This window comes from Temnothorax nylanderi, unplaced genomic scaffold (genome assembly GCF_030848795.1).
Source record: "Temnothorax nylanderi isolate EJ_2023f unplaced genomic scaffold, tnyl_v1.0 TNYL_tig0071_pilon, whole genome shotgun sequence".
In the NCBI taxonomy this organism is placed as follows: Eukaryota; Metazoa; Arthropoda; class Insecta; order Hymenoptera; family Formicidae; genus Temnothorax; species Temnothorax nylanderi.
In genome coordinates this window covers 449,238-461,713 of record NW_027249133.1, presented here as the reverse complement: position 1 = coordinate 461,713, position 12,476 = coordinate 449,238, and the positions used below count along the sequence as shown (strand labels likewise).

Below are 12,476 nucleotides of genomic sequence, written 5' to 3'. Positions count from 1 at the left end.
CTTTCGCTGTTTTTTTTTTTTTTTTTAATAAAACCTAAACAATTGTATATTTAAAACGTTCCAGTTAAAAGATTCTTAGGCGCTTCTTTATTATAGTATCCCAATTCTCAAGCTCGTCCAGAATCTTCACTAAAAGCGGGTTACCACCTAAACGTTCAATTTCAGCCCTCGCAGTCGAGTCCAGTTCCTTAAGCACGTTTCTTGTGTATTTAAGAGAACCGAATCTCTCCAATAATTTAATGCAATGACGTTTCAGTTCGATATCCTGTGTCCGTTGTCGTAAAATATCTTTATCAAGCATTATTAAAGAAATATATAAACTTAATAAATTATAACTAAAGCTTTCGAAGTATATGGAGCAATTAATTAAAAAATTATGTTAATTGTAAAACATTTTTTACTAAGTGAAAATAACATTTGGTAAAAAGGATACTTATTATTTGTTTATCGTCAGGATTGCTCGTAAGCGCATGAATAATCGGAAAGCTGAACTTTCCCTCAGTCAAATCTTCACAATAACTTTTATTTTCAGTGTACTACAAAAATAAATTTAGTTACTTCAAAAGTTTATTAAATTAATAATAAACTAAGTATAGGCTCTCCTGAATAAATCAAATAAGGAATAGTGAGAGAGACAATCGGAGCCACGCGCGGTAATTATTGCGCAATAATTACCGCGCGTGGCTCCGATTGCCTCTCTCATTATTCCTTACTTGATTTATTAAATTAAATATTATCACTTACCTCATCGAGGCACAAATTACAATAATCATCACGTATTTGAAAGTACAATCCTAAGGTAGCTATTAATGATGAAAAGTCTTCTTCACAAGTTGAGAACAGTTTCATCAATCTTACAGCCAAGTTGAAGAGTCCTCCGGTCTCTGCGAAATTAATTAATTTCAAATTTTTATTATATGAATGACTTCTACATATAAGAAAGGTTTGTACAAGTATTAGAAATTACTTTTTATTGTCATGGTTTTGTAATCTTCCTCACTTGGACAGATGAAATTATCTCTCCAAAAAATATCCATTCCTTGACCTCTGTGAAGCTCCAGTAGTTGTTCCATATACACTTTCGTTGCCTGATAATAATAACATACTATTACATTTTTTTAATTTCTAATTTTCTCAATGTTTAATTTCTAATTTAATTTCTAATTGTATTTATTATATATATATATATATATAATATACAGGTAAAAAAGACAGTTGCTTTTAAGAAAAAGTATGCAGATGCATGTTGCAAATTACATATTTTTTCTTAAAGGAGCTATGTCTTTTTTTCATACCAATTGATTCGTCTCATTATTCTGTGCATAAAAGTATTAAGGTAACATTACCGAACTTAATGTTTTACAAGATATTTTGTATTTTATGTCAAAATACTAGAACTTTCAAGCCTAATAATTCCAAAAGTTCTTAATGAAAAAATACTTTATTATAGTGTTTTGAAAAGCTCTCGAGATTAGCTACAAGAATGTACATTGAAAAATAGGGGTTTCCATTTAAGAAATTGAAGGTGACCTTCACGTGATCTTCAAACGGCTATCCAAGGTCAAACTAATGACACCATCTTATGTGTCCCTCGAAACCGTACAACTTTTGTCTGAAACATTTTTGCTGAAAATGCTTCGTTGAAGAATTATCGAGGTGCGTTTTTTAAAATGGGACACCCTGTGTATATATATATATATATACCTGTGTATATATATACGGGTGAGGAAAAAGTCTGGAACTGGTGAAATATCTCGAAAACAAGACATTTTAAGAAAAACACACACACACAATGGGGTGTAAATCCGACTGTGCAACCTCCACGCGATACACCTTGGCTAATGCTAATGCCGGCTGTACTTGAACTTTGTCAACTCATATCTCGAAAAGTATTCAACCAAAAAAAGTTTATTGATAATGTTTTGAAAAGCTCTCGATGTCAGCTACAAGAATATTAAATAAAAAGTGGGGATTTCCATTTAAAATTTTAAAGCTGACCTTGAAAGCTTCTCCATACTTACGCTCAAGATCAAATAAGTACCACCGTTTGATGTATTTGTTGAAGCCCTACAACTTATGTATAAAACATTTTTTCCTAAAATGTCTTGTTTTCGAGATATTTCACCGGTTCCAGACTTTTTTCTCACCCTGTATATCTAATATGTATTAAGTTACACATCTAAAATGACACATCTATAATGCTATTTGCGAAGTTGTTTATGTTCTTGGAATATGTTAATGTCCACTAAAAGTCTATAAGAAATGTCTATTTTTAATCTTGATTTTATCACCTGTAATCATTAGAATCATAATAAGTCAAAGGCCAATCGTCTTTTTTTTTTATAAAAAAGTGTGGCTAATGTAACTTACCCCTGGATGTAAATAAACGACTCTTTCCAACGCAATAAATAACACATAATTTGCAGCACTTAATGAACTAGCGATTCCATAAATTGAATGTGCAACAGGAATGCTTCTTCGCAAAGTGGAATTATCTTGAATATCATCAATCCTGCAAAAATAAAAAAAAATCATAATTAGTTCTTACAAAAATATTGGAATTTATATTGAGAGTTCTAAATTAAGGAGGTTGGTTAGCGTCCCGCGGCGCGGCAGGGGGAAAGCATGTAGGTTAGATTTTCGTCGCGTGAAATGAACGAATTTTAGCAGATAAATATGTGAAATGCATTCAATTGCTGTTTCTTAAGGTCTAAAAAGAGTTGGTTGTACAATTGAAACCCAAATACGTTAAGTTATTATCCACGTTGAAATGTGGAAATAATAAATGTGGTCCTGTTTTATTTTTACAATTTCTTGATAACTATAAAGACGAATCATTTCAGTCTTCGAGAAAGTTCTTCCTAAATATGTAAAGAATTATTTGCACCAATTTTCATTAAATTCTTATCATTTTTAATATGCTTTCGAGAGTTACGTTACAGGTTAGGTAACATTTTTGCTGTATCGCCCGTGTATAAGAGAGAGACAAGAATATAACTTCAATAATTAATTACTCGACAACCATGCAGACAATTATCTTCAACTTTGGCATGGACGACAGATTTCCATAGACGAATATTTTCCATAAATTTGAACTAATTCTTATCAAATTGATTTGACTAACCACCCTCCTTAATATAATTACGGACAATACTTTGAAATATCTGTATTTGTACTTTACTTAATTGCCTTGAGAAAAAGATAAATTTATATAAATTCAGATTATACTTTATACTTTAAAGAATTATACACTTTTCAAGATTTTTAACATATACATTATATTTTAAATAAATTAAAATAAAAATAATACAATTGTGATGCAAACACGTTAATATAAATATATATGTTTATAAATTGTATAAATAAAGGTAATACGGAAAAAAATTAGAATATTAGCTAGAAGGAAAGAAGAGTAATGTGAGTTAAATTGTAAATACAATCACATGTAACAAACTTTCATATATCGGATATATTTAAAAAAAAATGTACAGAATTCCTGTCTATATTAAAGTCTTTTTCAAGGAATGTCGTAATTATTACAAAAGACAAGATTTAGTATTACGGATAATCGTGTGAAAAAAGGTATGCAAAGCAAAATATTATGCTGAAGCAATAAATTATCACACACAAAAAAGCATATCTGCATATGAATAGCATAGACCATCTAATCAATGAGCATCTTTAGGCCAGTCAGTAAAGACACTAAAATTCGAAAATTTAACTTTAATTACAAAAGTTTTCAAATTTTGATGGAATATTGGGTGAGTTGAAATAACAATAAATCTCATTTTGCAACCATCCCCGAGGTCCGGAACATGTTAAACATTGCAAAAAAATGTTAATTTATTATAACTTTGCGAAAAAAATTGCAAAAGTCCTGCAAACTTAAAGCAATGTCTATTGTAATATTTTCCACAATGTGTTAGATTTGCAACCTATTTCGAGATGCGCAACATTGAAATTTATTGTAAAATAACGTTTTTATTTATAACCTGGAGGAAAAAATTGCAAAAGTGCTGCAAACCGATAGAATAACTTTTACAATTGCCCCGAACAGTTGTCCCAATTTGCAACCTTCTATGTTGCACGCAATATATATTTTTTAAATCAATGATGGAACAATTGTTTATTTGGTCGTAATTTTGCCAAAAAAATTGCAAAAGTTTTGCAAATTGGTTGCAAACGTTGAGATTATTTTTCGTCACAAGCTGTTAAGTTTGCAACCTCGGACAAGGCCCGCAACAGTGAAAAATTAGCAACAATTATTATTTTGCACTTTTTACAAGCGTGAAAAAATTGCAAAAGTTTTGCAAATTTTACGGAGTGCTTCAAATGTCTTCCCTTATCCAAATATAAATTTGCAACCCTCTACTAGTTACGCAAATTATTGCAACTTATTAATGACTAATTTTGTGTTACAAAATTAATACAAAAGTGTTGCAAATACAGGGAAACAAATTAAAAATACATTTACACATAATGTCGAATTTGCAACCTCCTACTTGTCACGCAAAATATTCAAATCATGCTCAATACTACGAGGCCCCGATGGTTGCTTCGCACCTGTGTATGAGGCTTTAGTTTTCTATGTTGTTGTGGTGCGTGACAATAGAAAAGTACGCGGACTTTTCTTATCATTTCTCCTATTTTAACGGTACACATTTTCGGGTTATTTTCTGACCTTTCTTGTTGTTTCTTATTCACGTAAGAAAACGTTACACGAGCAGCATCGTTTGACAGTATCGTGCTTATAAATTAATTATGGAAAACGAAAATGTTTGTTTTATTTGCGGTAATGGTTTACAAAGTGGAGCTATTGACGACGTTAAAGAAAAAGGTATCAGTTAAGCAAATAAAAATTTCTTAAATTTATAAGATATTACGAAATAATTTTAAGATTAAAATATACTAATCTACCTTCAAAAAATATTTTGCGTTAAATATATTTAAAAATCATTATAGGTATCAGTTCTTTAATTAATAGTAGTGAAAAAAGACAGGACGGAAAGGCAGCTCTTATTGTCGGACTGAAAAATGTGAGAGTGCATCAGAAATTTAGAGAAATTTACCCTGAGAATGCGGAGATGAACGTTTCTGACAATCCTGGACCTTCTGCGGCAGTAAGAGACGAAAACTCTCATAACTATAGTGATTTTTATGTTATGCTCGAAATTTTATTTTAACTACAATAAAACAATTGCATAGTACTTTTAGTTACAGATTGTTGCATTTGGGAAAACTTAGAACTCGAGAGTGTCTTGTTCCCTTTTTCAATTCTGCAAAAATCGTAAAGTAGTTGTATTTTGAATAAAGAAATCATCATTTTCCTAACTCTTCAAAACTTTCTATATGTAACAATCGTCGAAGTCAAAATATTGTATTCGATCTCCTTAACTCACATTCCATCAATAAATACTCAGTACATTAATACAATCATCAAAAAGTAAAGAAAAATATATTTGATTTGAATATTTTGCGTGACAGATAGAAGGTTGCAAATTCGACATTATGTGTAAATGTATTTTTAATTTGTTTCCCTGAATTTGCAACACTTTTGCATTAATTTTGTAACACAAAATTAGTCATTAATAAGTTGCAATAATTTGCGTAACTAGTAGAGGGTTGCAAATTTATATTCGGATAGGAGAAGACATTTGAAGCACTCCGTAAAATTTGCAAAACTTTTGCAATTTTTTTACGCTTGTAAAAAGTGCAAAATAATAATTGTTACTAATTTTTCAAGGTTGCGGACCTTGTCCGAGGTTGCAAACTTAACAGCTTGTGACGAAAAATAATCTCAACGTTTGCAACCAATTTGCAAAACTTTTGCAATTTTTTTGGCAAAATTACGACTGAATAAACAATTGTTCCATCATTGATTTAAAAAAAAATATGTTGCGTGTAACATAAAAGGTTGCAAATTGGTACAGCTGTTCGGGGCAGTTGTAAAAGTTATTCTATCGGTTTGCAGCACTTTTGCAATTTTTTCCTCCAAGTTACAAACATAAACGTTATTTTATAAAAAATTTCAATGTTGCGCGCCTCGAAATAGGTTGCAAATCTAATACATTGCGGAAAATATTACAATAGACATTGCTTTAAGTTTGCAGGACTTTTGCAATTTTTTTCGCAAAGTTATAATAAATTAACGTTTTTTGCAATGTTTAGCATGTTCCGGACCTCGGGGATGGTTGCAAAATGAGATTTATTGTTATTTCAACTCACCCAATATTCCATCAAAATTTGAAAACTTTTGTAATTAAAGTGAATTGATTGTCTTTAATGACTGGCCTACTTATGTAAAATAATATGACGACTCTATGATGAATGCTCATTGATTTAGCGGTCTTAAGGTCGTTCTCCGGAAAATCGATTTTCTCTAGATTTTTTTGAAACTGTGAAAATACGTTAATTTAGGTGTGCTTTATGCGATAGTATAAACGAATACGTAATTCGTAATAACAAGATTTCTCATAAAATAAGTTACATAGATTCGAGAAATTTTTTTTATATACTCTTTATATAATAATGCAGTCCGCTACAGAGCCCGATTTTGCATTTTTGCTCTTAAAAATTTATAATAAATAAAATACGGAGTTAAAGTGCAGTTTAACGTGCACTTAGTGCATAAAGTGCACCTGAGCAGTGCACCTGAGTTTGCCTGGGTCTCCTGCCGACCCTTAACTTCTTATTTTTTAGATGTTATTATATGTAATATTTTGTATATAAACATCTTTTTAAGCACGAATACAAGTTGAGCACGACTGGAGCCGGAGAACGTCCTTAAAGGCCGTGGCACATAAAAAAACTTAAGCAGTAAAACTCAAGCAGTAAGCAAATCAGCCAATCACAGTCAAGAACTTAAGGTACCGCCCTAAGCGGTAGCGAATCCATATATATATAGTTGATTTCTTACTGCTTAAGTTTTACTGCTTACAGTGCCAGACTAGAGTCAAGCTCAACAGGGTCTTCTTTCCCCGCTAATTTTTCCAAGCCCGTTCCCTTGGCAGTGGTTTCGCTAGATAGTAGATAGGGAAAGCGGGGAGCACACACTTCTGCGTAACGCATAATGCGTAAGCATAAGAAAATTGATTGGTCCATACACATGTGCATAAGAAAATAGACCAATCAATTTTCTTATGTTTCGCATTATGCGTTATGCAGAAGTGTGTGCTCCCCGCTTAAGTTCCCAGGTAGCAAGCACTCGTCATTTTGACGTCAATATTTGGTCATAATTGGTCAGTGACGTCATTCGTCGATTAAGTGACGTATATTTAACGTCATGTTTTAATACGTCAAAAAGACTTTGTAAAATGACATTATATAGTCGTTTAATTGACTATCCAGGTAGCAGACAGTCGTCATAATGACGTGATTCTTACGTCATTTCATGACGCATGTTACGTCATTTATTTCTAAAGTTTAACATAAAAATAACGTATTTTTCACAGTATTTTTCACAGGAATATTCCTACATTTATAGAGTGTTTCGTAACTTTATGATTGAAGTGGTGAATTTATGGTATAAGTGGATCTAGTTGCGTGTAATTATAGTTTTATGACAACTATTTCATGCAGTGTTATGACTATCAAGAAGATATCATTATAAGATTTTTGAACACTAAAGATGTACCTGTTATAGACAAGTACAGTTAATAAGGAAGCATCAGGATCAGGAGATCGTCACTGTCCACTGGATCATCGAAGTCAAGCGACTCGGACGCGGTACTGTACTAGGATGGGTGACCGCCTTGATGAGAGCAGCTATACGCACATGGCATATATGTAACGAAACAGTTAAAAAAGTTTTTTTTTCTTAGATAAAGAAAAAGAACATTTTTTTATAAACGTTTATCAAGTAGACATTTTAATTTCATAAAAAACATTTCTAGAAACCGGTATGTCGTACATTGGACCTATTTTTGCCGTCAATAAAACGTCAGAAAATGACGTCGTTGTGGATGTGACTTAGGACCGTGAAAAATACGTCATTTTTACGTTAAACTTTAGGAATAAATGACGTAACATGCGTCATAAAATGACGTAAGAATCACGTCATTATGACGACTGTCTGCTACCTGGGTTTTTTTATATGCCAAGGCCCTTATGCTATGCATAAGCAGCCTATTTTGTATATGAAAGCCATAAAACGCAAACTTACAGAATGCTCGAATTGTGGAGCATATTTACTATATCGTTGATCTCTTGGACTCTGTAGTTCGATATTTTTAGCCAGTAATTGAAGGCCTTTGCTAATTTCGCTCTTATTTGTTTTCCAGATAGCTGAAGAATGTATCTGATCGGTTCCAACAGTTTCTGCAACAATAAGTTCCACCTCTAAATGTCATCTAAATTCAATATTTGAAATCGACAAAATATCAGAAGGGTATTAACATGCAAAGGGACTGCCACTTAATATTCCAAGAATTTCTCAAATTTCCAATAATTTTTCGAAATTCCAGGAACTGTGTGTATCGAGAGTTCAGATAGTATAACATAAAATAAAATACGTATGTATATATGTACATACATACGTGAAAAATAAATAGCGCGCGCTTAAGCGCGCGCATCTTTCGCTCTCTGATAAAATTTAAAAAAATATATAAGAAGTGTATAGACTATAACTATATAGATCGGCGCGGAAACTAACCTCATCTTCCTGTCCATCGCCGCTCATGGAGTAATAAAAGGGGATGGTCTTATTGGCGTCCGTCATATCGCAACGAGCGGTGATGTCTCTCTTCCGGAGTACCAGGCGTGAATGAGATATATATAACTGCTTCGATCAGTCAGAAATGCGGAAAACAAATTCGCGATGACGGTTGATAGCCGGGCATAAATGTCAAGCTTGACGTTCGTACGATAGTGATCTGGAGCTAAAATTCCTATTGTAGGAACTCAGTTCAACTAGTTCAAGGAGCAAAGTGATGCAACCAGAAAGTCCGTGTTCGAAATTACGATCGCTGTACTTACGACTTGCTTTATCAGTTTCATATTCGCAAATCAGGTACGTGATGTATAGTTGACATGAACGCAACATAGATATCGATATATTCTAATACTTTTATTGGTTATTTCGATATACATATTATATAATCTATTATTCATTCTTCAGACTTATGCGTCTATTATAGATATGATACCCAGATTCGAATTTGCATTTGAATCCACACTTTGAATTTAAAGCGACATTCGATGGATAAGATAGGCACACGCCGAAGGCGTGTCCTAGGGAGGTGCGGGGGGGCGAAGTCCCTCTGTATACGCTTTAACCTCACCCACACCGCCCCGTGCATAGGGGGGAGGTGCGGGGGGCAAAGCCCCCCTCCGCCCACGCCTCAACATCCACGCACACCGACCCGTGCATAGGGATATGGGGGGGCGGGGGGCGAAGCTCCCCCCGCTCACGCATGTACTTTGGTATACGCATGTGGTCGCGAGGCATGTTTTCAAAACTGCATTCTCTATTACTGTATAATTACATTTCTTTATTATGTTATGTACAGCAGTCAATTCTAGGGATCGATTATGTACTCACATGAAAAACATTTAATAAATTATTTCATTTAGCATTATTTAATAAATAAAGAAATGCAGTGTCCAAATAAGTGTGACAATTAGTTAACAATTGATAAAAGTAATCTTATATTTCGATGCCGAAAATCATGTTATGAAAAAAATTGCCATAAAAAATATGTTAAAAAACAATGTATGTTTCAAACAAGTGCAAAATGTGATACGTGGTTTAACAAATTATTTCAAATTATATAGCACTTGTAGCAGCCTCCGAGACATCTGCTTCATCATGGATCTTCGGTGGATACAGTTCCGCAATCGTACGGAAAAAACTACACAATCTTCATAATTATGAACGCATTTGAAGAGATATTCTGCTAAATATCCCAGTAAGTGTGAAGTACGTGTCCCGTACCGTGGAATATTATTAGCTCTTACCTCTCTCCAAACGCGTTCTATGTGTTGAGTGTGTGCTGCTAAAAAATTAAAAAATTGTTAATACATTTACATAACATTTCTTTATTTTTTAATTTTAAATATATTATAGTTAAACACAACAATTTGTAACACCCCAGATAGCACTAAACATTTCTATGAACGTTCTATGAAAAATCTTCAAGAATATTTCGAATATTCTATAAGCATTTTAATAAAATGTTTTATAAATATGCATAGCATATTTCACAGAATGTTTTATAGATCATTCTATGTATTTACATAGCACATAAAATAAATAGGGGTAAACAGTACAGTTGTTGGCCACTCTACAATGATTGGCCACATCTTAAAAAATTAAAGATTATACAAGAAATACTATTAAAATGTTTTTAATTATAAATACAAAATATTTAATACACTTTTAATAGAAACACTTTTAAACATTTTAATAGTATTTCTTTATAATCTTTAATTTTTTAAGATATGGCCAATCATTGTAGAGTGGCCAACAACTGTATTGTTTACCCCTATTTTATGACCATATAAGTTTTTATTTTCCAAAACAGCTAAATTAATTTCACCTTTTTTACAAGAAAAACAAAAAATTAATTAGAAAATAATACAACATGAGAATGTTAAAGTGTTAATATCATCTATTACTTAACTGATATTATTGGTTTCTTAATTTTAACACTTATACGTTATCAATTTCTATTGTATTTTATCTAATTTTCGTCTTCCTTATAAAAAAGATAAACTTAACTGCTTTTGAAAATGGACAACTCCAATGTTTTTTAGAACAACTGTGATTATTTGAATATGTAGGTATATTAAAGAACTGCTTTATATGTAATTAATAAATGCACAAATTTAATTAATTTAGAGTTTATTTTTTTATTTTAATTTTTTTGCATTTAGGCATTCTTATTTACAATACTATTTATAATTTATATACAAAATACTATTATAATGCAATATAAGGCTAGTACCATATAATCTGAAATCGAAAAAAGAAATTCAAGTAAGTTAAATTTAAAGTAAAACAGAAAGATTTTTTCAAACTGCAGAAGAATAATTATAGGATTTTCCCTGGCAATTACATGTATATGTAATTAAGGCTCCCTTATTTAACGCTGGAATATAAAGAGAATTTAGCATAAGAATAAGAATAAGAATAAGAAAAGAAATTAAGCTGTTTATAAGATGTTGGTTTAAAGCGGAGAGGTTATCTGGTATAAAACCATCAGAAACCTCGGCGACGTCAGGAATATTAAGGAAGGACGGACAAACGGAATTTGCATTTGGTGGTGACAATAACTTATTTTGGACAAACACGTGTGTTCGAGATAAGCGATATGTATTTCGACGACACTCGACTTTTAAAAACTGACTCGACTATAAACGCGAGAAAGTAAAGCCCCTTGCACAATGCCAGGCAACAGGCAATAGGAACAGGAAATAACCAAAAAATCGTTAATTACAACCTAAAAAATTCGAATACTATGATTGGTTGGCAACAGGCAATAGGCACAGAATTTCCAACGTGACGGAAACTCTGTGTCTATTGCCTGTGTCACTGTTTATTCTGCATTTATACATGATTTCTGATTTCTATTCCCTGTTCCTATTGCCTGACCGACGTATAGTTGGCAAACAAATTAAAAATTATTGAAAATTATCTTATCCAATCGTTTAAAAATTATTTGGAGATATTTGGAAAAAACTTTTTAGAATTTGGAAAACCATACAATAATCACAATTAATTAAAATCAATTAAGCGTATAGTTAGCAGAAAGTGTCTAAAAAAATTTGTTTTTAATCCAATCGCTCCGGAATCATTTGGATAAAGTGTCGATATAATTTTTATTATTTGGAAAACAACTCTATTCTAATAAAAATTAATTAATGGTCAATATTTCGCTTTAAGCTGGCCACACACACTTTTTCGTAACAGTAACAGTAGGATTTCGACCAATCGCGTTACTCGATTCGGGAACGTACGGCCGTACGTTTCCGAATCGAGTAACGCGATTGGTCGAAATCCTACTGTTACTGTTACGAAAAAGTGTGTATCCGGGGCTTTAATGTCTGCACTAAAGTCTGCACTATAGTGCAATAAAGTGCACATACTTTTCTATGTATGTTTTATTGGTAGACAGGCTATGACGGCTGTGTTTCGATATTGACTGTAAGGTACTGAAAATCTATGCTGCGTCCGCTTTGGACGCTTTCGTGCTGAAAGCATCACTCCATCTTTTTTCAACATGTAATGAGCAATAAAGATAGACTGACGCTTTCAACACGAAAGCGCCCAAAGCGAACGCAGCCCTTGTTACATACGTCATCACTTTTTCAGTACTTACACGGAAAAAGGTATTCACCGTATGAGATCATGCAAGGCAGACCATGAAAAGCGCTGCGCCCTGCCACTACGCTGGGCCGTGTCCCCCACTCTCTTCCGTCGTGCGCCCATGTCAAAACACGCTGCCGCGCAGCAACGTCTTTCCTCGTACTAAGCACGG

General features: G+C 32.8%; 1 protein-coding gene and 1 long non-coding RNA gene across 3 annotated transcripts; one reads left to right on the top strand and one right to left on the bottom strand.

The window, feature by feature from the left end:
• Positions 1-30: 30 nt before the first annotated feature.
• Positions 31-12,444, bottom strand: LOC139773930 (terpene synthase-like). Of its 2 annotated transcripts, none has more exons than XM_071708784.1 (8): positions 12,318-12,444; positions 8,651-8,876; positions 8,162-8,316; positions 2,371-2,512; positions 968-1,088; positions 745-884; positions 434-536; positions 31-288 (listed from the first exon to the last, which is right to left on the bottom strand). In XM_071708784.1, the coding sequence occupies exons 2-8, from the start codon at positions 8,714-8,716 to the stop codon at positions 65-67; spliced, it is 951 nt and encodes a 316-aa protein (XP_071564885.1). In that variant the 5' UTR covers positions 8,717-8,876; positions 12,318-12,444; the 3' UTR covers positions 31-64. The 2 variants fall into 2 exon arrangements, with proteins under 2 accessions (XP_071564885.1, XP_071564884.1); XM_071708783.1 differs by lacking the exon at positions 12,318-12,444 and adding an exon at positions 8,974-9,141.
• LOC139773939 (uncharacterized) lies at positions 8,870-9,570 on the top strand. Its single transcript, XR_011718471.1, has 2 exons — positions 8,870-9,007; positions 9,135-9,570. It is a non-coding gene; the product is annotated as an uncharacterized lncRNA (long non-coding RNA).
• Positions 12,445-12,476: the final 32 nt, after the last annotated feature.

Coding starts and splice junctions, on each gene's coding strand:
- LOC139773930 (XM_071708784.1), bottom strand. CDS start 8,716: ATGACGGACGCCAATAAGACCATCCCCTTTTATTACTCCATGAGCGGC. Junction 537..744: donor GTAATTTGTGCCTCGATGAG/GTAAGTGATAAT, acceptor TTATTTTTGTAG/TACACTGAAAATAAAAGTTA. Junction 289..433: donor TGACGATAAACAAATAATAA/GTATCCTTTTTA, acceptor TGCTTGATAAAG/ATATTTTACGACAACGGACA.